The sequence below is a fragment of the Symphalangus syndactylus genome, chromosome 22, assembly GCF_028878055.3.
Source record: "Symphalangus syndactylus isolate Jambi chromosome 22, NHGRI_mSymSyn1-v2.1_pri, whole genome shotgun sequence".
NCBI lineage: Eukaryota > Metazoa > Chordata > Mammalia > Primates > Hylobatidae > Symphalangus > Symphalangus syndactylus.
The window spans coordinates 19,929,838-19,955,678 of NC_072444.2; the positions used below are offsets into that span (position 1 = coordinate 19,929,838).

Genomic DNA, 25,841 nt, shown 5'->3' on the forward strand with positions numbered 1-25,841 from the left:
GCGTGGGGTTCAATGGTCCCAGTGGCTCTTTTGGTCCTAACAGGCTCCAACCCCAGGCTAGAAGTCAATGGGTAGACCCCAAACTCCATGTTTTGGGGTGAACTGTGCCCCCTCATCTGTATGTTGAGGTCCCAGCCCCCAGTACCTCAGAATATGACCTCCTTGGGAAGTAAGGTCATTGCAGATGTAATTGGTTAAGATGAGTTCATACTGGAGAGGGACAGGTCCCTAATCCAATATGAATTGTGTCCTCATAAAAAAGTGAAATTTGCACACAGACACACAGCCAGGGAGAACACCAGGCGGAGGCTGGAGTTCTGCTGCCACAGGCAAGGGAACACCTGAAGCAGCTGGGAGTAAGGCCCTTCCCTAGTGCCTTCTGAGGGCACATGACCCGTCCAAACACGGACCCCAGGCTTCCAGCCTCTAGGATATGCGACTCTACATATCTGCCGTACGTGGTCCTTGTCAGGGCAGCCTCACCTCCTTCCAACCCAGGTGCCCAAACTGGTGAATCGAGCAGTAAGAGGGAACGGGCCAAAGGCGACCCAAGCTGGGGACCAGAGCGCCAGGGCGGCACAGGCCGGGCTCACAGTGTTCCGTGGGAGCCGGTCGGGAGTGGTCCCTCTAGAACTCCCCGTGAGTCTCCGCAGATCTGAGCCCATATTTACATTCACACGCACGCTCTGTCTGACGGTGAGAAGGGTTTTTTCCCTCCCTCTTCCCCCTTTAATTAAAAACTATAAATGCCTTATCAAAAGCTAATTAAAAATACCAACACAGTGCCAAGTGGCAAAGAAAAAAAAAATTAGCTCAGTACAAATATCCGTTTATAACCCTGCAACAGGCTGTGATGACGCAGCAATCACAGCCTGGCTGGCGGAAAAGGCAGGGGAGAAGAGACGCTGCGGGCCCTTCAGGCTCCTCTGCCCCTTCTAGGGGACTGGGGGCTGGCTACACTCTCCGCTCAGCCCCCTTCATCAAATTGGGGCTGAACAAGCCCATAGGATGGGGACCACAGCACTCCACATGGCTGGGGAGAAGGTGCGTCTGGTCTCCAGTCAGCATCATCTCAGTAAAGCAAAGGAAACTCTCAAGGGGTGCATGAGAATTAAGATAATGCACATGCGTTGAGCACTTTACCCCTACCCTGGAGCACAGCAGCCCAAACACGGTTAGCCCTGCCCTCCTGCCCTCCTGACATCATAACCTGTGCTAGGGATAGCTCAATAAAACAACCCAGATGGAAATACTTGACTCCACTGAGCCCTGGGCCTGGCCCTGTGCTTTGCCCTCATGGAGTTGTCTAACCCTCCAGGACCCATGAGTGGTGGGCACTGCCCTTATTGTCATGAAGAGTTCCAGGCACCAAAGAAGGGAGGCCACGCAGCAAGGGATACAGCTGTCATCGAGCAAAGCCTGAACAGGAAGCCGGTCTCTCCAACCTGCGAGTACCTCTCATCCACTAGAGTCTCCTGCCAACAGCGTCCACTGCCCACATGGTAGTGAGCACCCTATTCCAGCAGGTATTCATGTATGGGGGACCACCCATTGAACCCCAGTGGGGCTCAGGGATCTCCAAATGCCCTCAGCACTGAGATTTCCCAATTCATTCCTGCCTAGCCTCCTGTATCCTCTCTTGGTAGAGAATCTGGCACCCAGCTGGCATCCAGGACTGCCCTCCTTCCCCCATTCCCCCCAGTCCTTACCGCTGGTCCGAGGGTAAGCAGCAAGGGTCCCATCCTGCAGGCCAGCAAGCAGGTGGAAGGGGCTATGTCGCAGGCAGAGCACAGGCTGCAGACCTGGGCTCCTGCAGCTCGCCAGGCACTGGGTGCCAGTGTCCACACTGCCGTAGAGGAGGATGCTGCGGGGAGAGGTTGGAGAAGCGGTCATGACACACTGAGCACTCCCACCCACTCACTGCCCCCATGCCCTCCTAGGGAGAGGGCCCCAGGGAGCTGCTGCCTCTCAGCCACGCCTTTCTGCTGTGTGGCCAGGCCATAGCTCCACCACGCGGGAGCTTACTTTTCCATGGTTTTCTAGGATGGTATCCTCCCTGACCTCTGTCACGAAGAGGACTCAGGGAGGCTCCAGAGGCAGCAGAGTAAAGGTGCTGAGAGAGCTATTTTCAGAGTCACATGGACCTGAGTTCGAATCCAGACGTGCCACTTTCCAGTCTGACAGACCGGGGACTGCTAAGCCTCAGTTCTCTCTGTAAAATGGGGCAATGATGCCTACTTCAACACGATAAAAGGAACAAAGTACTGACACATGCTGCACAGATGGATCTTGCAGGCATGATGCTAAGAGAAGCAGACAGGAAAGGCCACATAGCGTCTGAGTCCATTTACATGAAACATGCATAGTGTGTGAGTCATTCACATGAAACATACATAGTGTGAGTCTACTCACATGAAATGTACTAGTGTGCAAGTCATTCACATGAAATGTACATAGCATGTGAGTCATTCACATGAAACGTACAGTGTGTGTCATTCACATGAAATGTACATAGCGTGTGAGTCATTCACATGAAATTTACATAGTGTGGCAATCACATGAAACATACATAGTGTGAGTCCATTCACATGAAACATACCTAGTGAGTCATTCACATGAAATGTACATAGCGTGTGAGTCATTCACATGAAATGTACACAGTGAGTCATTCACATGAAATGTACATAGCGTCTAAGTCATTCACATGAAATGTACATAGTGTGTGGCAATCACATGAAACATACATAGTGTGAGTCCATTCACATGAAATGTACCTAGTGAGTCATTCACATAAAACGTACATAGCGTGTGAGTCATTCACATGAAATGTACAAAGTGAGTCATTCACATGAAATGTACATAGCATGTGAGTCATTCACATGAAATGTACATAGTGTGTGGCAATCACGTGAAACATACATAGTGTGAGTCCATTCATATGAAATGTACCTAGTGAGTCATTCACATAAAATGTACATAGCGTGTTGAGTCATTCACATGAAATGTACAGTGTGTCACTCACATGAAACGTGCACAGTGTGGGTCCATTCACATGAAATGTACATAGTGTGTGAGTCATTCACATGAAACGTACAGAGCGTGTGAGTCATTCACATGAAATGTACATAGCGTGAGTCTATTTACATGAAATATACATGGAGTATGAGCCTATTTACATGGAACATACATAGTGTGTGAGTCCATTTATACAATGTCCTGAGGAGACAAATCCATAGAGACAGAAAGTAGATTAGTGGTTTCCTGGGTGGGGGTGGGGAGCAGGAGAATGGAGGGAGATTTAATGGGCATGTGGTTTCTTTGGGGGGTAAAAAGCAAGTTCTGGAAGGCCCCTCCTAGGTCCAGGCCCTGGCTGGGCACTTGGCTGTAGGCCAGTCCTGGACTGTGCGGAGCTTAGAGTGGCTCCCAGTTGGCCTCAGTAACCTTAGCTTTTGCTCCTGGCTCGTTTCCTTGTGTGGGAAAGGGGAGGGAACGACCTCCGCATTACAGAGGAGTGGCTATGAGGCTCACTTCTGAGCAGCACACAGTAGGTGCTCAGGAAACATGCTCTCATCTCGTCTCCTGCTCTCTAGGAGGGGGTGGAGTGCACAGAGACGCAGGGAGGACAGGACACAGCAGTGCCAGGCCCTGGACTCCTCGGGGCACAGCCCACCTCAGATCTTCACTGATCCTCACTTTCACCTCCCAGTGCACAGGATGAACATTCCCTCTCGCCTTCTGCTACGGGAGGTGGTCTACCCATCCTGCACAGGCCACAGCTTGCCCTGAGCCTCCTTGCTTTGAGTCAGGGTTTTGCTGACTCACAAAGCCCCAGATGTCTTACAGAAGGCAGCCCCCTCTGCCAGTAGTAACTTCTTGACTTGGAAACACCCTGGAACCCTCACCCTGCTCAGCAAGGGGAATGGGGGCCACATATGGTGAACATTCAATGACAGCTAAGTGGACTGAAGGCCTCACGTGGCTGTGTCTCGGTGGGCTCTCACAGCAGCCCTGCATGGGGGATTCTGGTCCCCACTTTACAGATGAGAAACTGAGGTTCAGAGAGGTTAAATGAGCCCAGGACCCAGAGCAAGGAAGTGGGGAAGCTGAAATTCAAACCCAGGTCTGGCTGACAGCAGAGCCAGCATCCACCTCCACCAGCCATTCTGCCTGGGAGGAGCCAGGCAACTACACTGCAGGCAGCTCCCGACACTTTGGCTCCCACACTGGGCAGCTCTGGTGCCCACCTTCCTGGAGACCGGGGCAGAGAATGTTGGTGGGCAACAGGCAGATCCGGAAGGCTACAGGGACAGCCCCCACCCACTGCCCAGCCCTGCAGAGGCTGCTCTCACTCCTCCTTCCGGGCCCCTCACCTGCCATCCTGGAGCCCGAGGCAGATGGTTGGATGCACTGTGGCCGAGGGGTCAGCAGCTGTCGGGCTCTCGTCTCTGCTCTCCGCCTCCTCCTCCAGCTCCGGGATATATTCCATGCACAGCACAGGGGCTGCCAGTGGGAAGGACTTGACGGTGCGGGGTGAGGGCCGGTTCAAGGAAAAGATTTCCACCTGGCCCCCTGCGCCTTCCTGTCCGCCCCCAACCTGGGAGCAGAGACCCAGAGAGCCCATCAGGTGGGAACCACAGGAGGGAGCAGAGGAGGACCTCAGCCCCTGCTTTCCCAAGGACCCCATCCCTTGAGAGAAGCATCCCTTCTCCTGCCCACACACATCCTGCCGTCACAAAGGTCATTTATCCCCAGCTGCCATGGCAACAAATAAGCTTCAGGGCCCACAGGAAATCAGGTAAGGAGCTAAGGTGGACTAAATACTCAGTCAGTTTTCTATTTCCTCCTCTGCAGGGTGCATTTCAAACAATATAAAGTAAACATCTACTCCCTCCCTTTAAAATGCCCTTCTCTGTGTTGGCCATTGTTTTACCTCTGTGTCTAGCATATGATAGATACATACTCAATATATTCTTGTTGGATGGATGGATAGATGGATGGATGGCTGGATGGATGGGTAGACAGATGACAGACAGATAGATGGAAGGATGTATACGTGAATGAATGGGTAGGTGGGTGGGTGGATGGAGGGACAGATAAATAAATGGATGGATCAAATATATATTCTTGTTGGATGGATAAATGGATAGGTAGGTGGGTGGGTGGATGGATAGATGGATAGGTGGGTGGATAGATGGATGGATGATGGATGGATGGATATACCATGTGCTAGATCATGGGAAATGATGAGGAACAAATCACTCTCAGAAGGGGAGCAGCAATGACAGGGCACAATTTGCAGCACAAGGAACATAGTGGAGGGTACCTCACTTGAATCAACAGAGGCTTTGCCAGGAAGCCCAAGGATAGAAAGGTGGCCTGGAATGTCTGCATGAGTAGGGCACTAGCCAGCCCTGCCTCCTGACTTCAGGGGTGAAGATCCTGAGACCCAGGCCCTCTGCACAGCTCCCCCTTTCACTTCCTTCTCAGCCCTGTCACCATTTGCAAAAGGCACACTCTCTTATTAGCTCCCTGGTTTTCTGTTCCCCCAGATGAGGTTGCACCTCCCAACTCCAAATGCAGTGCCTGGCACCAGAGGCGCCCAGGAAGACCCTGCTGGATGAAGCTGCATGAGATGAGGCAGGCAGCTGCTGTCTCCAGCACCCCCTCCCAGGTGCCGCTCTCCCTACTCCTGTCCTGAGGCCAGAATGCCCAGCTGGGCAGGGGGTGACTCACCCAGAGGTAGCCCTGTGGAAGGGAGGTGCTGACCGCTGAGAAACCCAGCAGGGGACAGTTGACAGGACTGTGGACCAGGGCTCCAAGCTGCAGAGACAGAGACGGTACATGTGAGGTTAATCTTCAAGGTGCCCAGATGCCAATATTTGGCAGATTCCTAGGCCCCATCCAACTCTCCCTGGATTAGAATCCCTGTGGGTGGGGGCCAGGAAAGCAACATGCTTCACAAGCGCCTGCTTCTCCAGGCAGTTCCTACACGCTCACATTTGTTCTTCCTTTCCTAGAACCCTCCGGCTAGAAGAGGCCTACAGGAGGCTCTGTATCAGCCCAGGGTCTCTGAAAGTGAGCAGCTTCCAGATAAGGTTTCTTGAAAGCCACTAATGCCCACCCCTCCTTATTTTACAGACAGGGAAATGAGGGTCACAGAGGGCAGGTGACTGCCCTAGACCACAGAGGAGGTGAGTGGCAGGGCTGGGCGGCTTGTGAGGGCCACGCACAGAAACCAGGGCTCAGCCTGTCGCCGCTATCACCAGTAACCACCTTCCACCTGCTCCCCCCTGAATCAGATGCCCCAGACCCCGTGTTGGGTGGCCTCTCTCTGAGGCCTGTCTCCTGAGCTAGACCTGGCCAGTCCCTCTCTCTGGCCGGGGCAGCAATTCTAGGAAATGGCCTGGCCCACTCATGGGCCACACTGAAGGAGAAGACAGAGTAGAGACAGCTCTTGGCTGGAGGGAGGATGCAGCAGACCACTGGGCCCTTTTCCAGGCAGCTGCTGCCCTCTGCTGGTGCTGAAGGCCCCAGCCGTCCCCGGATCCATTGTTAGAATATTCTAACAAAATTTCTAACGGCCATGGGCGAGGGCCCTAAGAGGTCACCTCATCCAGCCTCCTCATTTAGCAGATGCCAACTTGAAGGTCAGAGGGAGGCGTGCCTGGCTCAATGTCACACAGCATGTTAGTGGCAGAGTGAGGGCTAGAATTCAAACCTTCAACACCTGGTTCAGGGCTCTTTCTATTCTGGTTGAATTTTACCCCAGAAGCCTGGCTGCATGCCAGAGGCCTTGGCACCCTGGGGCCCCAGTTCTGCCTGCTGAAAAAGTGGGTCCTCACATTCAGAGCAGGGGGCTTCGCTAAGCCTGGCCCCCGGGCTCCCTGTCTTCTCTGCTTTCCGGTGGCTGCATTTAGCTGAGGGTGCATGCCCTTCCTGCTGGGCTGACACTCTCTCTGCTCCCTTGGTGGAGAGGAGGCCACGGCAGCCCCTGCTCAGGCATTTCCATGGCAACTCCAGTGGGCCCCGATGTCAGCTGAGTCAACAGAGCCGGGTCAAAGATGGTGGAAAAAACTCAAATGGCTCCTTCACGGGCAAGGCCCTGGCCCTAAATGTCTTGCCTGTGCCAGGAAACTGGGAAGTCAAGTCACCCTATGCAGAAGAGAGGGGAGCGCGAGGCTGTGAAGGGAAGCAGCTTCAGGTACAGCCAACCCGGCTCTAGCCCCAGCTCAGTGTTTACCATCTGGGTGGTAATGAACAAATCAGGTCCTCACCTGCAGAGCAGAGACCCTGAAATCTCTCAGGATGGCCATGCGGACTGGAGAGGGAAAGTATAAAGCACCCGGCCCAGGGCCAGGTACCCAGTACCCTGCAGCTGCTAAGGCTTACCAAGGGCTTCCCATGGGATATTCTAGCACTTCACACACCTTAGCTCATTTCATCATCAGAGCAAGGCTATGAGGGCGGAGCTATCACAGATGAGCAGGAGACAGGGTACACAACCAACAGTAGTTCTGGCTGAGGTCGGTGAAGGTCAAGACACAGCCCAATGGGCTGGTGAGCTTTGGCCTAAGCAAGCCTGGCCACAGACCCCCTGTGGGTCTGGGCTATACCCCTTAGGCTCCCAAGGTGCTCGAGTTTTAAAGCATCTCAGAGCAGGCAGCACCCCCAGCCCCATCCCCAAGGCCCTGTCCCCAGGTAGGCTCTGAGACAGACCATCAGGGAAATGGGTTTGTGCTGAACCCTCCCTGCCCTCCTGCTGCCCCTCCAGCGAGAACATTCCCCCTTGGATGGAGCCAGGGGTCCAAGAAGAACCTTCGACACCCTTATAGTCAGGCCTTCAGAAATGCCACAGAATAGACTCCGGTGTCCTCACCTTCCTGGGGACAAGGGTGTCCTCAGATGTTTGCTTCCATTTCTTGACCACTGAGCGCATCTCATGTAACTGGCTAAGCACTTGACCCAAATCATATCCTTAATCCTCATGTTTGACCCAGTCAGGAAGGTGCTGTGACCACCCTAGTTTAAGATACCATGAGCTGAGGCAGCATTCCTGATGTCACACTGTTGGGACTCAATCCAAAGCAGGTGGCCCCTGCTGATGCTCCTTCACACTCCCAGCTGATTCCCTTGAGTCAGAAGGCCTTGGTGTGGCCCAGCGTGGGCAGGGGCCACTGTCAGCACAGACGAGAGACCTACTCCTGCCTCCTGCCCCAACACCCCTGATCCCTTGAAGGAAAGAACCCCACACACCCTCATCCACTGGTACAAGAGTGCTGACCCTGTCTACACTGTGGCCAGCAACTCCCTCTGCCCAGCCTAAGCCCTCCCTAGACAAATAGTCTGGGCCACTGGTTGCCATGAGGCCAGCCAGAGCTGGATTCACCCCCTACCCCAGGACCACCTGGAAACGTGGTGAGCTGGAAAGGGGCCTGGGCAGAGGTTCACACAGTCATATCTGTTTCTGCAGTAATTGGACAGGGCCTTGGTACTCCAAGGCCCTAATTCATCAGGCTGCCAGCATACAGCTGATGGGGCACATTTGTCTGGATTGGAGGTGTGGGGGGTAGGGTATGGGCGGAGGGGGACAGTGATTTGAGGCCTAGCAAGTGCGGCCAGGCAGGCTCTGCTCCTGCTTCTGGGAGCTCCACAGGCCCCTTGCCACAGAGAGTCACTCGCCTCCCTCCACTAGCCCTGGCGCTCCGCAGGAGACAGTGAGCCGGGGCCAGCAGGACTGAGGATGCTTCTGGCCTACGTATTCCCGGGCCCCGAGAGCTCGCACTGAGGAGGTTCGTAGGCCCCGGTTCCCCAGGTTCGAGGTGGCAGAGGCTCCCCACCTGGATGGGGGTTTCTTTTGGGGAGGCCTCGAAGGCGGTGGCCAGTCTGTGACTCCACCACTGAGGTCTGATCTGTCAGGGCTCGGCCTGCATCCTGTGCTCTCAAGAGACCCAAGGCCCCGGGGGAGACAGGAGAATCGAGTGCCCACCATAAAGTCACGCGGGGCCAGCCTTCTGCAGGGATGTGCTGAGGCCAAGCTGGCCGCAGGCACAGTGGGCCCTGATACTCCCCACTCCATGGTCGCTGCCTCCAGCCCAAGGCCCCGGGGCCCACAGGTAACCCCCGATCTGGCATACACCATCTATCACCAGTTAAGCCAGTCCCACCCCAACACATCCCCAATGTGTCCACCTCCCTTGCCCACAGCCTCCACCAGGGCCGGGACTAGGGTGATAGACTGGGGCACCTAGCTTGGGTACAAAATTTAAAAGGGTACCAAAAACTCAGTCACATAAATATATAGAGAGAGAGAGAGAGTAAGGCAACTTTAAAAAAATCAATATTAATGCAAAAAATCCACGATGAATAATTATTTAAAAGTTTAAATACAGATAAAACTTCACCCTGACTTCGCGACCCTGGCTCACTTGCCTCACCCTAATCCTGGCCCTTTATGTATCAAGAGACAAAAAGAGCGGCCAAACCACAAGCAGAAATTTGCTGATTTGATTATATTTAAGTGCTGCATTAAAATAGTATTTATCTTAATTATTGAGATTTTTTACATCTGCTGAAATTTTGTGCCTGAGGCAAGGGTGCCTTACTCCAGTCACAGCCCTGGCCTCTGCCCACATCAAGTCTTGCCACGTCTCAGCAGGACCCTGAGCCGAGCTCTGAGCTGCTCCCTCCAGGTCCATTGTTCTTGTTTTTTTTTGAGACAGGGTCTCACTGTCACCCAGGCTGAAGTGCAGCGGCACAATCTCAGCTCACTGCAAGCTCCGCCTCCCAAGTGATTTTTCCACCTCAGCCTCTCCAGTAGCTGGGACTACAGGTGTGCACCAAGCTCAGCTAATTTTTGTATTTTTGGTAGAGACAGGGTTTCACCATGTTGGCCAGGCTGGTCTCGAACTCCTGACCTCAAGTGATCCACCTGCCTTGGCCTTCCAAAATGCTGGGATTACAGACGTGAGCCACCCCACCCAGCCGACATCCATTCCTTTTGTATTATTTACTTATTTGAGACAGGGTCTCACTCTGTAGCCTAGGCTGGAGGACAGTGGTGCAATCACAGCTCACTGCAGCCTCAACCTCCTGGGCTCAAGCAATCCTCCCACCTCAGCCTCCCAAGTAGCTGGGACTATAGGCTCGCACCACCACACCTGGCTAATTTTTTTTACTTTTATTTTGTAGAGATGGGGATCTTACTATGTTGCCCAGGCTGGTCTCAAACTCCTGGACTCAAGTGACCCTCCCACCTCAGCCTCTCAAAGTGCTGGGATTACAGGCATGAGCCACCATGCTCAGTCCTGGTATCCATTCTTATCTGCAATTCACTCTCACACACCAGCCAGAAGGATCCAAAAAATGCAAACTATATTATCAAATCGTGCTAGTCCCCAGCTTGGGAAACACCTGTTTCCAAGGCTTTTCACTGATCTGACAACGAAATCCGAAGCTGACCCAGCCTGCAAGGCTGGCGTGGTCCAGCTCACCCACCAGCTGACCTCGGGGCCCGCCCTCTCTCCTCCTGCCTCGTCTGGCTTCCCCCACTGTTCCTGCTGCACCCTCTGTGTGCGTTTGTCTACCGGGAATATTGTTCCCATCTCTGGGCTGAATCCTTCTTGCCATTCAGTTCTCAGTTTAAATGCCATCTCCTCCAAGAGGCCATCTCTGAACCTCAACCCACCCACGTATCTACTGTGGCCCCGATGTCTTTATTACGCACCTCACTCTTTTCTATTTCCTTTGGTTTGCTGGGTTTTTGCCTCTCTCTCTCCCTGCTAGGATTCAAAGCTACATAAGGGTTGGGACCTTCTATGTCTTAGTCACCACTGTATTTCCAGGGTCTAGCACACAACAGGTGCTCAAAAAATTACATGCAGAATGGACAAGTGAACAAACGAACTCACATCTCAAGGATTTGTTCTTTCAGCTGTTTAGATCCCCAGTCTACAGCCCAGTCAGCACATTTCTTGAGGCTCACCAATCTGGGCCTGGGTCCCCAACTGGTGTTCCCATCCCTGGAGCTGAGATGACCTCATCTCCCTGGGAAAGGGGAGGCAGTAATTGCTCCAGATGGAGGGCGAGCTACGACAGGGTATAAGGGCAGGTAACCCATGGGGGCTGAACATCTTCACAGTTAAGACCCTGGGTGTTGTGATCAGGCAGGGCAAGGTTCAAATTCTTACTAGCTATGTCCTTTTTGGAAAATCATAGCACCTGTCTTAGCCTTAGTTTCCTTATCTGTGAAATGGATGGAGAAACAACTACTCACAAGCTTCTTATAGATATTAAAATAAGAGAATAGCAGGAAAGAACCAGGGGGCACAGCAGGTGCTCAATACACGGGAGGCCTGATGGCGCTGGAGCATCCCATGATGAGGGCAATCCCTGCGCCAAAGCCGGCTCCCGCCTGGCAGACCACAAAGCACCCAACCCACAGTGGCTGGCACAGCCACTTCGGCATGACCTGGAGCCATGCCATCAACAGATGAGATCATTGCTGTTTATTATCTCAAAATAATGGAATCTTCCATTCACTTGACCCACAGTGGTCATTCACCTCCATTTTTTTGGTGGGAAAGCTGATTCCCAAAGCAACAAAAAGGCTTGACCAAGTCTGTCAGTAAGAATTTAGAAGCCGCAGCTGGAACCTGAGCCTTCCCTGCTGTGGGCGCTCCCTGGAAACTCTGGTTCTCCCAGGCGAGGGGGAGCCGCAGCCACCTTCGAGGTCGGCTCAGCAAGATCTGCTCCACTCACCTGCAGGCTGAGTGCCCGGGAGGAGAAGGCAGGGATGCGGCAGGCCAGGATCGGGCACCAGAACGGGGCTTTGCTCTTCTTGTCCTCATCCGGGCATAGCCAGCCTGGCTGGTTCTCCTCCCCTACAGCAAGAGGAAGGAGGTGGGTAGAGCTGGTCAGAGTCCAAGGACCAACTGGGCCATGAGGAGCCCTCTAAGCCCCAGGGAGCCACCGCAGGCCCCAGAGGCCTGGCCCCATCCAGTCACTCCCCACCCTACTCCTGCCAGACTGAGATGAAAGCCAGCCTCAGGAGTGATGCCGTGGCCAGGGTCTCAGGCAGGGAGTTGAAAAACAAGGTCCCAGCTTGACCACCCTACTGCTGAACAACCCTGTGCAAGTCACCCCAACTCTCTGAGCCTTGATTTCTTTGCCTAGAAAATAGGAATGCTAGAAATGCCTTCGTCCTGTGGTTGTTGTGAGGATCAAATGAAATAATAGATGTAAAAGGATTTTAAAAAAATGTTAAGATGCTGAACAGAGTCCAGACCCCTGTTGCCTTGAATTTCTGTTGCAGAGTAGGAGATAGACCATGAATGATCAGAGGACAAGAGGTCGCCATTGTGGCACTCACACTTGACCATGGTGGTGATGGAAATGCAGAAGAATCACACTCCTGCTTCCTTCAAGACAACCCTGAAATTAGGAAGCCATCTGCCTCTGGTTCACCCACCCTAGCTGTGCCTCAAAACTCCCAGGGGCCTGTTACAAGTACAGATGCCTACCCCAATCCTAGATCCAGGACTCACCATGGGAGATCACCGTGCTAAAGAGCATCTGCTAAACCTCGTTCTCTGTGGAGGCTCCTTTACATGGCTCGGGGCTCTGCTCACACGTCCCCTCCTCCAAGAAGTCCTCCCTGACCACCTTGACTACAGCTGCCCCTTCTCTCAGGAATCACTCTAAAGACCTGTCTTACTTTCCTCACAACCTTCATAACAATCTAAAATCATCCGTGGTCCATTTCCATAAGTCTCTGATATCAAAGCTGTAGTCAGTGGTGGTCTGTACTGTCTCATTCACCACTGTCCTCTGACACCCAGCACACTGCAAGGCACATAGTGAGTGCTTGGAAAACATGGCTGGAAAGAATGAATGAAAGGAAGGAGGGAGGAATGAACCACCGTCTGTCCTGAAGAGTTCTCCCTGCGGAGGATCCCTTCCTTCTTTACACTCCCTGTGAGGACTCCCTTCCAGGAAGCCCACAGCAGGGATGAGCATGATGAAGATACCACCTACTATGTACCCACACATCAGGCACCACACTGAGTGCCACCATCTACGCCCTGGCTTAGTCTTCACAATTGCTGAGCACAGTCAGAATCATTATTTTCACTCCACAGAGGATGACACTGGCACTCAGGGATTTAGTAACATGGCCAGGCCACAGCCATGGCTAGGGGGCAGCACCCAGATTCAGGCCTAGATCTGACACCCAAGACTGAATTATCTGGACTAAACCAGGCAGCCTTCAGCAACCGCGCCCACTGATGCTCCATCGCAAAGGCCTGTGGGCACGGTGATGCTGGAGTAGCTCTGTTGCAGGCAGCCAGAGCTGTGGACAGGTGGCCCAAGGAAGAGAGGCCACTTACTGCAGTGACCCCAAGCTGAGGAGCACCCAGAGCTCCGGAGCCACAAGGGCAGGTCACAGACTGAACTGTTGTGATGCAGCCTCCCCACCCCACGCACTCCTCTGTGACAGAGAGGAAGCTGGGACCTACAGCCAGCCTGCCCCTCCCCTAGGAGGGACCAGGTCAGCCTGAGAGTGCCCGCCAGCCACACTGGGGCCCCCTGACACTACAGTCATCTTCGCTCAGCAGCCAGGCCCATCCTGCTAAAACTCACACCTGGCCTCGCCGTTCCCTTGCTTGGAAACATCAGTGGAGTCCCAGTCCACCCAGAATAAGATCCAAACTCTCCTGGAAGAGCCGCGAAGGCCCCTTCCCTCCCCAGCCTCCTCCCTCGGCCACCGGCTCCACCGCGCTAGACTGTGCTCAGCAACCTCACCAGGATGGGCCCGGAGATTCCCGCTGTCCGGAACGCTGTCTCTCAGCTCCCCAGGGCTGGCTCCTCTCCTTCTCAGAGAGGCCTGCACCGCCCATGTCTCCATGCCCTGGCCTCCACCACCTGCCGTCTCAGCCCATTGGAGGGTATCACACCTCTCACAGCTACTCCCTGCTCCTACACCAGTGTGGCTCTTCTTCCTTTGTGTGTGTGCACATGTGCATGTGTGCATGCGTGCGTGTGTGTGCACATGGAGGTAGGGGCTCCCCCACCATGCCAGTGTTCTATGAAGGTCGAAACCTCCCACCCTATTTCCTTCTACACCTCACCCAACCCACTCACGCAGGATTGGACCCACCACAGACCATCACTACATTTAGGGACATGAACAAAAAGTCTCTTTTCTCAGAGCCTCATTTTCCAGGTTTGTCAGATGTTCCCATGACACGAACGTTAATCTGACTCGCTTTCATCAAAGAGATCCTGCCGGGTCAGAGAGAAGGGCTGGACATGAGTGAGGAAGGACCACCGTGAGAGCAGCCCTCCTGCCGTCACTGCCCGAGAGAGGTGGCATCTGAATGCTGGCACAGCAAGAGAAGCTGGAATGAGGTGGCAGGTGAGGATGCTATTTGAGAAGTGAAAGACACTCCCAAATGTCAGGCACGATGATGTGAAGGCGCCAGCACCCGGCGGGCTCACACCCCCCGGCCTGAATCACTGAGCGGTGAACTCGTTTCCTAAATGGGCCCAGAGGCATCCTCCATGTCTGGTCCTCTACCCTGCTGGGCCCTGGAAACAGAGTCATGTAAGACCTGATCCCTGACACCAGGGAGGAAAGGCCAACATGAGAGACCCTCAGGGAAAGGGCACGACCGCACAGGGCACGCGCATTGCCATAACAGACACCTCTAAGTGCCCCGCACCTCACAGTTTCCACACTGCCTCACTGCATCCTCACAGCCATCACGGGAGACAGGTGCTTCCATCCGCACTCCACACTGGCCAGCAGAGTAAAGGGGAAAGCAGGGGAAGATCTAGATGCCAAGGAACTAACCCACGGGGGCGCCTTGCATGGTGCCTGTGACGCAGCTCGTCCCGGGGCAGCACGGCTCTCCTAGCCTCTCCTAGTGTGCCAAGGCTCACCATGCTGCCTCTTGGACAAGCCCCTGGGCAGCAAATAAAGATAGGCCAGATTTGAGAGCTTGTCCCTGCTCTCAAGGAACTTACAGTCAGGCAGACCCTCACCTCTACCAGCCAAGAGAGCTCTGGTCTGGACCCCCAATTCCTCACCCCACAACCTGTAGGAGCTGAGTGAGTGAGCATCTCCCTGCCCTAGCCCCCGTCACCAAGGTGCCCAGAGCTCAGCTCCTCACTTTCCTCCCCGAACACCCACAGCCCATCAAGTCCTGGCAATTTATTCATACGTATTTTTTTTAATGATCTGACCTTCTCCTTCCAGATGGTGCCTTCCCTGCCTGTGACTGGGGACGTTACGAGAAAATGGAGTCGTTGCTCCCCATCTGCCACTGCCATTGTTCCCGTCACAAAACCAGAGTGGCGGAGACCAAATTAGAAGGCTGCTGTCGCTGAAAATTGAAAGCCCGCTTGGGATAAGTGACATTAAGAACTGGCACCGACGGCAGAGCTGTGATTTCCAGTCGACGCTAAGTGGGGGTTTATTTAGCACCCGGCTTTGTTTGCCAACACCCCCTGGGCACGAGAGTTCCCCAAGGGACACAGGGAGCAGCTCCAGGGTTGCAGATCCCCCATCACCCTCAGAACAATCCCCTCTGATCTGCTAGAAGGGCCCGGGAAGATCCCACCTCAGTCTCCAACTCACTATGTGACACGGAGCCAAGTACTTACCTCTCTGAGCCTGTGGCCTCATCTAGAAAATGGGGGAAAGAACTCCAGCCATCTGGAGTTGTGAGCACTGGAAATCATATATATCATGACCAGCAGACACCAGGCACTCCGGAAATAGCAGCCATGGTGGTCACTGTCCTTGCTGCTCATGGTCTGACCGTTGCTATTACTGAGGGCAGCTAAGCCCACTGCGGGCCCTGCCCTGCTTCTCCAGCCGGACCTGCCTCCCAGACTTATTGGGCTCAGTCCCAGTATCGTGCCTTTACTGCTCTTCCCGAACTTCCCAAACTTAAAGCCACCTTCAAGATACCGCTCACACCTCCCCAGCACCATGGAGATGCTGCTGGCCACAGCCACAGATGTCAGGCTGGGCTGGACCTCAGCAGGCATCTCATCCAACCACCTGTCCCCTACAGAGAGGGCCACTGGTGTCCAGGGAGGCCAGGCAAGTAGCCACAGTCTCCCAGCTGGGGTAAAACCAGGGTCGGACTCCAAGGCCATGCCCTCGGCCCTACTCCTGGAGAGGAGACCCATCCCTTCCAGCTGCAGGGCGTGGGCAGATCCCAGCACCAGCCTGTGGGACAGCAGCGAGGGTTAAAGGACATGACGAGGTCTAGAACACACTTCACGCTCTGCCAGGGCTGTGCTCAGGACCCGGCAGCTGGAGTCATCCCGGAAGGAATACTGGCATCAGTGTAACGACTATGGGCCGGAAAACTAAACCAAATGAGAGGTGGCAAGGGAGGGCCCAGCCCTGCGCTCAGGCTCACTGCCTTGGGCCACCTGGTTATGTCCCTGTGAGTTTGGCATTAGCCATGGCCTGCCAGGCCCATGTCCCCTTGAGAGGTGGGAATGAGGAGGGCCATGGGTGGGAGGAGCTCCAAGGGCCCAGGGAGGGTAAGAGGCAGCAATGCAGCTTTGTGAGCAGAGCAGGCGGTGGCGGGGGAGGGTACAAGAAGGGAAATCAGGGAGCCCCCACCTCACCTCTTCCTTCTCTGGGACCTTCCATCTGCAGCCCTGTTCTGGAGCTTTTACCAACAAGAGCCTAACCGGTTGAAGAGGTAGGAAGATATCCTGGCCCTGTACTAAATCGCGCGTGACCTCAGAAAGGCGATTTCCCATTTGAAATGCAGACACTCCTTGACCTAGGAGCCCCTCTCACAGCTCCTATGTGCCAAGAGCTGGCTGTCTAGGCATCTTCCATGCACCATCTCCCCACATTTTCATGAGAGCCCTATGCAGGCAGCACTGGCATTTTCCCCATTTTCTGGTGGAAAATCCAAGGCATCTCAGAGTTAGTTTGCCAGGATCACAGAGCTGGTCAGTGGCAGAGCTGGGAATGGAACCCACATGGTCTGGCTCCATTTCCCATGGTGCTGAGGACCACTTCTGACTGCCTCTCAAACCTTCCTGTGTGCCAAAGAATGCAACAGGGCCCTTGGACATCTAGTCCAACCCACAAATAGAAAAACTGGGTCTCGGGATGGAATCTGCCTTTCCCAGGACCACACGGCATGGTGGTGGCCATGCTGGGGTTTGAACGGGGTCCCCAGATTCCCCAGGGTTCCCTGCCCCTCCGAAGGGCAGAGCTGATCCCCTCTCCCAGATCCCAGGCTCCCCCACCACATCCCTCTCCTTTCTCTATCTTCAGATTATGATCCTGACACACTGTAGTCAGGGAGGGAGGAAGATATAGAAAATAAAATAAAGGAATAACAGCCTTTGTGAATAAATGTTTTAACATATTCTATTTCTAACAGGCTCATATTATCGTCCCCTCCCAAACCAGGCACTGCAGATACAAAAAAAAAAAAATACTGGCAAAATAAAAGAAACAAATTATTCAAGCCCCAGGGGAACCCAGGCATTCAAATAAGATTTCAAATGACTCTTCTTCCATTAAAACTTTTGCTGCAGTGAAGCTGTGTGGAGATAAGGCAGCCCAGCATCTTCACAGGCTGCCGAGAGCTGGGGCTGCCCGAATCGCCATCTCCCATCCCTCCAGCACCAAGCCCCATGCAGCAAAGCACATGCGGTTCAAACAGTACATTCATCTGCCTTTAAAGCAGGTGTACACATGGGGCTTGGGCACTTCCCAGGATGGAAGTGATGCATGGGCTGGAGAGGGGAGTGCATGGCCCAAGGGGCAGGAAAGCCACATTAGCCTTGCTGAGGGCCAGGATTCCCAAAGTCTCCTGCCAGGGACAGGGCAGCTTCCGCTTAAAACCCTTTCTGCACCCTCCAAAGGCCTTCTGGTCACCCAGAAACACGCAGCTGAGGCCAGAGCAATATCAGCCCTGGATCCAAGAAGGGATGGGCTGAGCAGAAGCCTGGTCCAGCTTCCTCCACAGGCAACCCCTCCCCATTCCCGCCCCCACCTCCACACCTGCCCGTCCCACACTCTCTCCCCACAGCAGCCAGAATGACACACTTAAATGAAAATCAGATCGGGACATTATCCAGCTCTCAATGCTATAATGCACAGCTTCCCATCATGCCCAGAACAAATCCCATATGGCTCTCCCCGGCTTCCCAGAAAACCTGCCCGCAACACACCCACCCACCTACCTCCCTCCCCTTCATTTGCCAGTGCTGGCCACTCTGGGCTTCCTTTTGTCCCTACCTCAGGGCCTTTGCACTTGGGGTCCCCATGCCTGGATCACTCTGACCAGATCTTTGTGCAGCTTCTGAGGTCCCCGCCTCAGGTGTCCCCCAGATGGCAGCCCCGGCCCAGCTCTATGCTGTGCACAGCATAACACCTGCTTGCAGATTTGCTCCCTATTTAATGTCCACCTGCCTGCCCCTCATAAATCTAAGTTCCTTGAGAGCAGAGATCTCTCTGTTTTTGTCATTATTCTTCCCCCATGCCCAAAATTATGTAGAGTCTCAATAGTTTTTTCAATTAATGAAAACCAGTGGCAAAGGTCCTAACTTTTTTTTTTCTCTTCTTCTTTTTTTTTGAGACGGAGTCTCACTCTGTCACTCAGGCTGGAGTACAGTGGCACCATCTTGGCTCACTGCAACCTCCCCCTCCTGGGTTCAAGTGATTCTCCTGCCTCAACCTCCCAAGTAGCTGGAACTACAGACATGCGCCACCACGCCCAGCTAATTTTTTTGTATTTTTAGTAGAGACGGGGTTTCACCATGTTGGCTGGGATGGTCTCGAACTCCTGACCTCAGGTGATGTGCCCACCTCAGCCTCCCAAAGTGCTGGATTACAGGCGTGAGCCACCGCACCCAGCCAAAGGTCCTGACTTCTTTCCAGAAATGTTTTTTGTTTGTTTGTTTTGTTTTGTTTTTGAGATGGAGTCTGGCTCTGTTGCCCAGGCTAGAGTGCAGTGGCGTGATCTTGGCTCACTGCAAACTCGAACTCCCAGATTCAAGCAATTCTCCTACTTTGGCCTCCCGAGTAGCTAGGACTACAGGCATGTGCCAGGCTAATTTTTTGTATTTTTAGTAGAAACAGGGTTTCACCATGTTAGCCAGGATGGTCTCGATCTCCTGACCTCGTGATCTACCCGCCTCGGCCTCCCCAAGTGCTGGGATTACAGGCGTGAGCCACCGCGCCCGGCCTTCCATAAATGTTTTAAAACCTATTGAAAATGTGTGCTTCTCTATAGAAAGATCATACCAGAAACAAAAACAACAAATGTTCCTGCTATTGGCTGGTGTCGGCAAATGGGAACTGTAGTACATCATAGGGAATAATAGCTCCATCTGGAGGGGACATAAGCCTCTCACCAACTCAAAAAATGGACAAGTAAAGTAATTATAACTTAATGAATGCAGTCTGCAGACAGACTCTTGCCAAGCCGAGGAAGCAGAATGGATGGGGATCAAGACTGGGCTTTGGAGTCAGGCCACCCAGGGTCTGCAGCCCAGATCTGCCCCTTCCTGCTGTGTGACCTCAGGCAAGTCCCCACACCTCTCTGGGCCTCAAAATCCTCAACGGAAAAAGAGATTCTAAACAGACCTAACTCTTAGGGCTACCGTGAGTGTGAAATGAAAAAGATGCACAAAAAATACTCAGAAAAGTGCATGTAAATATCCATTTATGTGTCTGTATTCATACCATGGGGTGCACAGGAAGAAAAACATAGTAACGAGGTCTTTGGTCTTTGAGAATCAGTATAGTCCAACCTGCATCATTTTTCTGGGTAACAGCTTTATTGAGATATAATCCAGTTACCATAAAATGCACCCTTTTAAAGTGCACACATCACTGATTTTTGGTGTAGTCACAGAGTTGAGCAATCGCCACCATCTAATTTTGGAACATTTTCATCACCTCCACCAAAAAACCCTTAGCAGTCATTCTCCATTACCCTCTCCTCCCAGGTCCCTGGCAACCACTAATTTACTTTCTATCAAGTTCCATCAATTCCTAGATTGGGAAGCTGAGGCTCAGAGAGGGAAAGTGACTTGTCCAGGGTCACAAAGCAGAGCCTCCGGCTCTGGCCCCAGCTGTTTCACCACCGCACCGCCTGCCTCCCACTCAGAAGCCTCCCTGCACCCCCCACTGACCCTGAACACCCATCCTGTACCCTCACACACCCCAAACTTCCCCTTTCCGCACCCCTGCCCCCTGAGGCACTCTCCCTGGGGCTATACTCACGGAGTCCAATTTTGGCCAAATGTAACCTGTTGACCCAGGAAATCTTGCTCAGGGGGTTGGGGGTGATGAAAACCACCATGAAGCTAATGGGGCGGCCGGACCTGTGGTGAGAAGGGTTACAGTGCATATGTGAGTACCCGCACAAAGGCCAGGCTCCCCCGGCTGCCACGTAGTACTTCCTCCAACCCATGCGAGATTGAGGAGGTCTGGTCAGAGCATCCCCAAAACATGGCCAAAGAGGTCAGTGGCTTGGCAAAGCCTCGGTCCCCTGGGGGAGGAATCCCTCCACCCACAATGGCCCCCAGAGGGAGGTACCTGGCCAGAGTGGCCGAGCCACGCTCCCCAGCCTGGCTCCAGGAGCCTCTGGCTTTGTGCCCGGCAGAGCCTCTGCAGGCTGCGACTCCACCTGGTCAGCGGTCAGCTGTCCACAGGCCTTAGACACCTTACATGTCTGACCATGTGCCTCTAGAGGGAGGAATGGGTCTCACTCGGGTCTGTTCCCAGCACCTGGCATGGGGCAGTTGCTCAGTAAATGTTTGCTGAGTGGACACAGGAATGAATGAAGAAATGAATGAATCAGGTTAAGCACCAGCTTGGGGCAACCAGAGGTTGCTGTTGTCACTACGCTGTCCTCTCACCTCGGAGCAGTGGGGGCCTTCCCAGCCCTTTGGGAGGTGGGCAGGGCAGTGTCACAAGCCTCTAAGGTGCACGTGGAAAATGAGAGGCAGAGAGAAGGGAGACGGAAGAAGGGAGACAGGCAGGCCATTCGGCAGGGAGGCGGCAGATTCAAAGCTGCTTACTCCCGCACATGGTCCCCTGGGGGACTGAGCCCACGGTCCTACCTCAAATGATAGTGCTCCAATCTTCTCTTCCTTGCAGCCACTGTGCTTGTGACACTCTATCCCCACCTTCACCCCACCCTGGAGGCCAAAACCTGGGCATTGAGCCCTCTCATTGCACTGGCCTGGGCTTCAGAATCAGACCTCATCAGGACCCAGCTCTGCCTCTCACGATGTGGCCTTCGGCCTCTCCTGTAACTCTCTGAGCCTCACCTTCCTCATCTGTAAAATGGAAATAAAAAGACCCAACTTACAAAGCCTCAGGAAGACCAAAAAGATACCTTTCCCTGTCTCTGCCAGGCCGAACAGCTACGTCTGTCATCAGTTCCACAAACCTCAGTTGGGGTCTACTGTGCACAGCTCCTGTGGTGGGCATTTGGGGGGCAAGGTGGTGCTGGGGGGAGGCTGGGTCCAGAGAGAGGAAACCCAGGGCCTGGCCTGGGGGCCTAGATAGGCTGATGTGACTGAAAAGGACACAGTGCAAATGGAACTGACCAATAGCAGAGTGTCTGAGTATCCTAACAGTGGGCCAGGCTTATCCAGGACATGACCAGGGTGTTCATTCATTCATTCATTCCACGGTCTTTTCATGAGCACCTACTACATACCAGGTGCTATCCCAGACATGGCCCACGATGCCTACATATCCACTCCCACCACGGCATCTTGACAAATAAGAGGGCTCCAGGTACCCTCTCTGGATCCCCTGCTCCACTGGAAGCCCAGCAGAGGCAGCAGCCCTCCCTCCAAGACCCCCTCCTCTCACTTGTCGGGTTTCCCAGGAAGCAGGAGCCTGAGACGGCACTTGTTGGCTGAGTGGATCTCTTCCTCCTTCACCCGCATCAGCCTCTGCAGAGCCAGGCACCAGTCTTGAGCCACAGTCATGTTCAGGTTCTAGGGTTCAGGAGGCCAATGAGGTCACCACGCAGCCCACTGGCTCCCCAAAAGCCACACCAGATCCTATAGGAATCACAGCACCCCACAGGAAGAGGAACTGAAGAAGTCCTGGAGCCTCACTGAGGCTGCACATTTAGCCCCACGCAGGAGACCAGCTCGCCATGCCCCAGGCTTCCCAGCCCTGTGCTCAGATCCCACCTGGCAGCCCTCCTCTGAGAGGGACATGCCATCACAGCCAGCTTCCCCTCCAGACTGGGTAGAGGCCCAGGAGGGGCCACATAATGGAATGGCCACTGTGCAGAGAACAAACAAAGGCCCCACAGCCAGGCTCCGCTCAACCCAAACCAGAGGATGCACCCGAACCAGGGGCCGCAAAAGAGACTTCCAGGCAGGGACATTGAGCTTCAGCAGCGACGGCTGCCTACAGGAGCTCAGAAGCCAGGAGCACACTGGGGGCATGGGCAAGGAGAGGAGACCCTCCCTACTCAGCTTTCTGAATCCAAGCACTGCCCACACCAGGGAGCTCAGGCCAAAAAGGCCAGGCCAGGCCACGTACCTGGTAGGTGCCGTGCAGCGTGCTGATGAGAAGCGTGATCTGCTCCACCACGGCCAGGTCCTTCTGCAGGTCCTGCAGCTCCTGGAAGAGGCGTGGGGGGCCGAGGTACACCTTATCTGGGCAGAGAAGAGACCAATTCAGGCTCAGGTGAAGCCACTAACAAGAAGCCAAGCACCTGCTCACAACAAAAAAGATCCAGAGACGGGGCACGGTGGTTCACGCCTGCAATCCCAGCACTTTGGGAGGCCAAGGCAGGCGGATCACAAGGTCAGGAGATCGAGACCATCCTGGCTAATACGGTGAAACCCCATCTCTATTAAAAAATACAAAGAAAAAAATTAGCCAGGCATGGTGGCAGGCACCTGTAGTCCCAGCTACTCGGGAGGCTGAGGCAGGAGAATGGCATGAACCCGGGAAGCGGAGCTTGCAGTGAGCCGAGATGGTGCCACTGCACTCCAGCCTGGGCGACAGAGCAAGACTCCAACTCAAAAAAAAAAAAAAAAAGAGATCCAGAAAGTAACATTATCCGGTCCCTACCCTGACCGGAGCGCCCAGACTAGCTGGGAAGCCAGATCCTTTCAAGAGTGAAGTGTAACGCCTGAGATCCAGGCCACAGTCAGTCTGTACAAAGGGCTGTATGAGACCACAAGACCAAGAGCAAGCTGTGCCTGGGAGAGAGGAGGGGCCTGCATGGGGCTGGAAGTGTGGTGGGCACTGCCAGGAGAGAAAGACAAGAGCGTGTGCAAAGGCACTGTGGTTTGAGGCAGCCCATGAACAGCAAGTTGTTCAAAGACATCCTGAAGACCTATCGTGTGCCAGGTTCCATGCTAGAGACTGGAGACGGCAGTAAGCAAGACAGACAGGGTCCCCATTCTTCCGGACCTTATGACCTGGGCAGGACGAGTGGCGGAGGAAGCAGTCAGTTAACGATGGTGGGTGGTAGGAGGTGGTGGGGAGAAAGATATCAGCATGGTGGGACAGTGATGGGGTGAGGGGCCCAGATCACCATTGATGATACAGATGGAGTAAGGGTGAGATGGGGGTAGGGGGCGGCAGCTAGAGATAGAGCAGGAGGGTCCAGGAGGACCAGATGGGGAAGGACTTGAACACCGGGCTAGGAATTGGAATGTATTCTCTGGGCCATGGTTTTGCACACTGAGGTCTTGTGAAGTCCCAGGGGAGTGGAGGGGAAGCCTTATTTGGGGTTTTCATTTAGATAATTATCTGAAAAACAGGTGCATATCCTGAGTCACCTGTGTGGAATGAGTTTAAAGCCACACTCTGCTGCCTGGTATCAAGGCTTCCATGGACTATGGCACCCGAATGATCACCAGGTAACAAGCAAAGAGCATGGCAAGCTTGGGATGTGGACAATGCGCTCACATCAGAGGGTTCTGCAGTGACCCAAACTGGGGAGCTCATGGGAAATGCAGATCCCCACAGGGCATCCTGTGGCACAGGCAAGAAAATGCAGAGAAACCTGCTCCACCAGGGCCTGCGCCACATCCACACTGTGAGCAAGTTGGTTTCAGCAAAACAACATCATCCATCACATTACATTAATGCTGTTAATTTGAATGTTATGGTTTTGTAGCGTTATTTTTATTCAATTTGTGATTTGGTTTTGGTGTTATGGTTCTTCATGGGCTATAAGCAGAAGGAATTGATTACGGGGAGTTTTGCATTTGTATATATTTGAATAACAATATAATGAAGGGTTCCACAAGAACTTCTTTCTCCTTTAGAAGGGGTATGGCAGTACGTGACTCTGGTTTGAGGAATGTGGCCACAGACACATCATCGTCACCAAAGGAGGGATACCCTAAGCGTCCCTGGAGTGCATGAAAGATGCCAGACTGCACAGTCGGCAGAAAGGAACCCTGTGCCCCAAGCAGCGGCGAGGGAGTGCAGTCGAGCCGGGGCAGAAGGTGCCTCCGAGGAAGGCACGTGGGGCAGAGGACTCTTCCTACCCGGCAGAGCTGAAGAAAGAGACGGTATCTGGAAGTGGGCACAGCTGTCCCGGACCAGCACCCAGACGGCAAGAGTAGGTGGTGCAATCACTCCCTCAGAATTTCCAGAATTGTGGGTGGCCCATGAGGCAACCTCCTGGGTCAGACAGTGGACAGAGGGGGAAGTGAAACCCCAGTGCCTTTCTCACCCATGGAAGATGCCCCTGGCACAGGGTTCCTTTCTGCTAGCCCTGCAATTTAGCATCCTGCATGCATTCAAGGAACACTTATTAACGCCCACCGTACCCTAGGCTCCCGGACAGGGCTGCAGCCAGGCTGAGAGGAGAGACATCAACCGGTCAATCACCCGTAAAGGGGAAAATGCACCAGAGGTCTCGAGAGCACAGGAGGGGCAACCTGGCCCAGCATGAGGGCACAAGAAAAGGCTTCTCTGAGGAAGTGCCATTTGAGCCAAGCGCAGATGAGACAAAAACAGGATGGCAGGAGAGTACTTGGCAAAAGGCACGGGCTGGAGAGGGCGTGGTGGGAGGGAGCGTGGCCCACCCAGGAGTCCAGAGAGGCCGGCATGGCTGCAGCAGAGAGAAGGGGCAGAGGGAGGTGAGTGAGGCAGGTGGGGCACCCTCAGGACCGGCAATGGGAAGCCACTGGGGCGGGATGACACACACTGATCTGACCTGCGTTTTGAAGAATCAGCCCTGGGGATGGGCAGAGGATGGACAGGGAGGGGGCCCAGGTAGGAGGAGGGAGGGAGAGCAGCCAGGTAGCTGGCACAGCAGAAGAGTGTGTGGCAGCTAATGTGGAGGTGGAACAAAGTGTGTGGATTGGGAGATGTACCTGCGCACACCCAGGTGAGGCCGTGGCTCTGCGTTTTGGTCCAGGGTGGGGCTGCAAAACCAGCAAGAGCTTCCTGGCCAAGCCACCCATCAGCCTGTGTAGGGGTCCCCAAGATGGGGCCAAGCCTGGGTAGGAGCAGCCCAGGCTGTGGCTGGTGAGAGCGAGGGTGACGAACGCAGGGCACAGAGAGGGGGTACTCACTCTGAGCCTGCCCTGAGGCGGAGGCCTTCTTGGCGCCTGAGTGCTGGATGAGCACATTGTCCTTGTCATAGGTGCCACCATCCTGGCCCACCTCCACCACCTGCACCTGGGGCAGCGCCGTGTTCCACTTCACCACGTACTTGGGCCCCAGGGGCACCAGGCTGCTGATCTCCAGCTGGCCCCTGTTGGGACAGAGAGGACAAGGCCCTGGAGAGGCCGCAGCTACTCCGCCCCAGGGCTGGCCCAGGGCATTGCTCTTCCACACC

At 54.1% G+C, this 25,841-nt stretch overlaps 1 protein-coding gene across 8 annotated transcripts in view; it reads right to left on the reverse strand.

Annotated features, from left to right (window-relative positions):
- ARHGEF10L (Rho guanine nucleotide exchange factor 10 like) overlaps nt 1–25,841 on the reverse strand; it is a 159,927-nt gene that overhangs the window by 38,366 nt on the left and 95,720 nt on the right. For all 8 annotated transcript variants that reach the window (XM_055260735.2, XM_055260736.2, XM_055260734.2 and 5 more), the window contains 8 exons: nt 25,576–25,757; nt 22,571–22,686; nt 21,884–22,011; nt 20,279–20,379; nt 11,758–11,879; nt 5,734–5,820; nt 4,371–4,594; nt 1,710–1,864 (listed from right to left, as the gene is read on the reverse strand). In XM_055260735.2, coding sequence (XP_055116710.1) covers nt 1,710–1,864; nt 4,371–4,594; nt 5,734–5,820; nt 11,758–11,879; nt 20,279–20,379; nt 21,884–22,011; nt 22,571–22,686; nt 25,576–25,757 — 1,115 coding nt within the window. The remainder of the gene's footprint in view (nt 1–1,709; nt 1,865–4,370; nt 4,595–5,733; nt 5,821–11,757; nt 11,880–20,278; nt 20,380–21,883; nt 22,012–22,570; nt 22,687–25,575; nt 25,758–25,841) is intronic.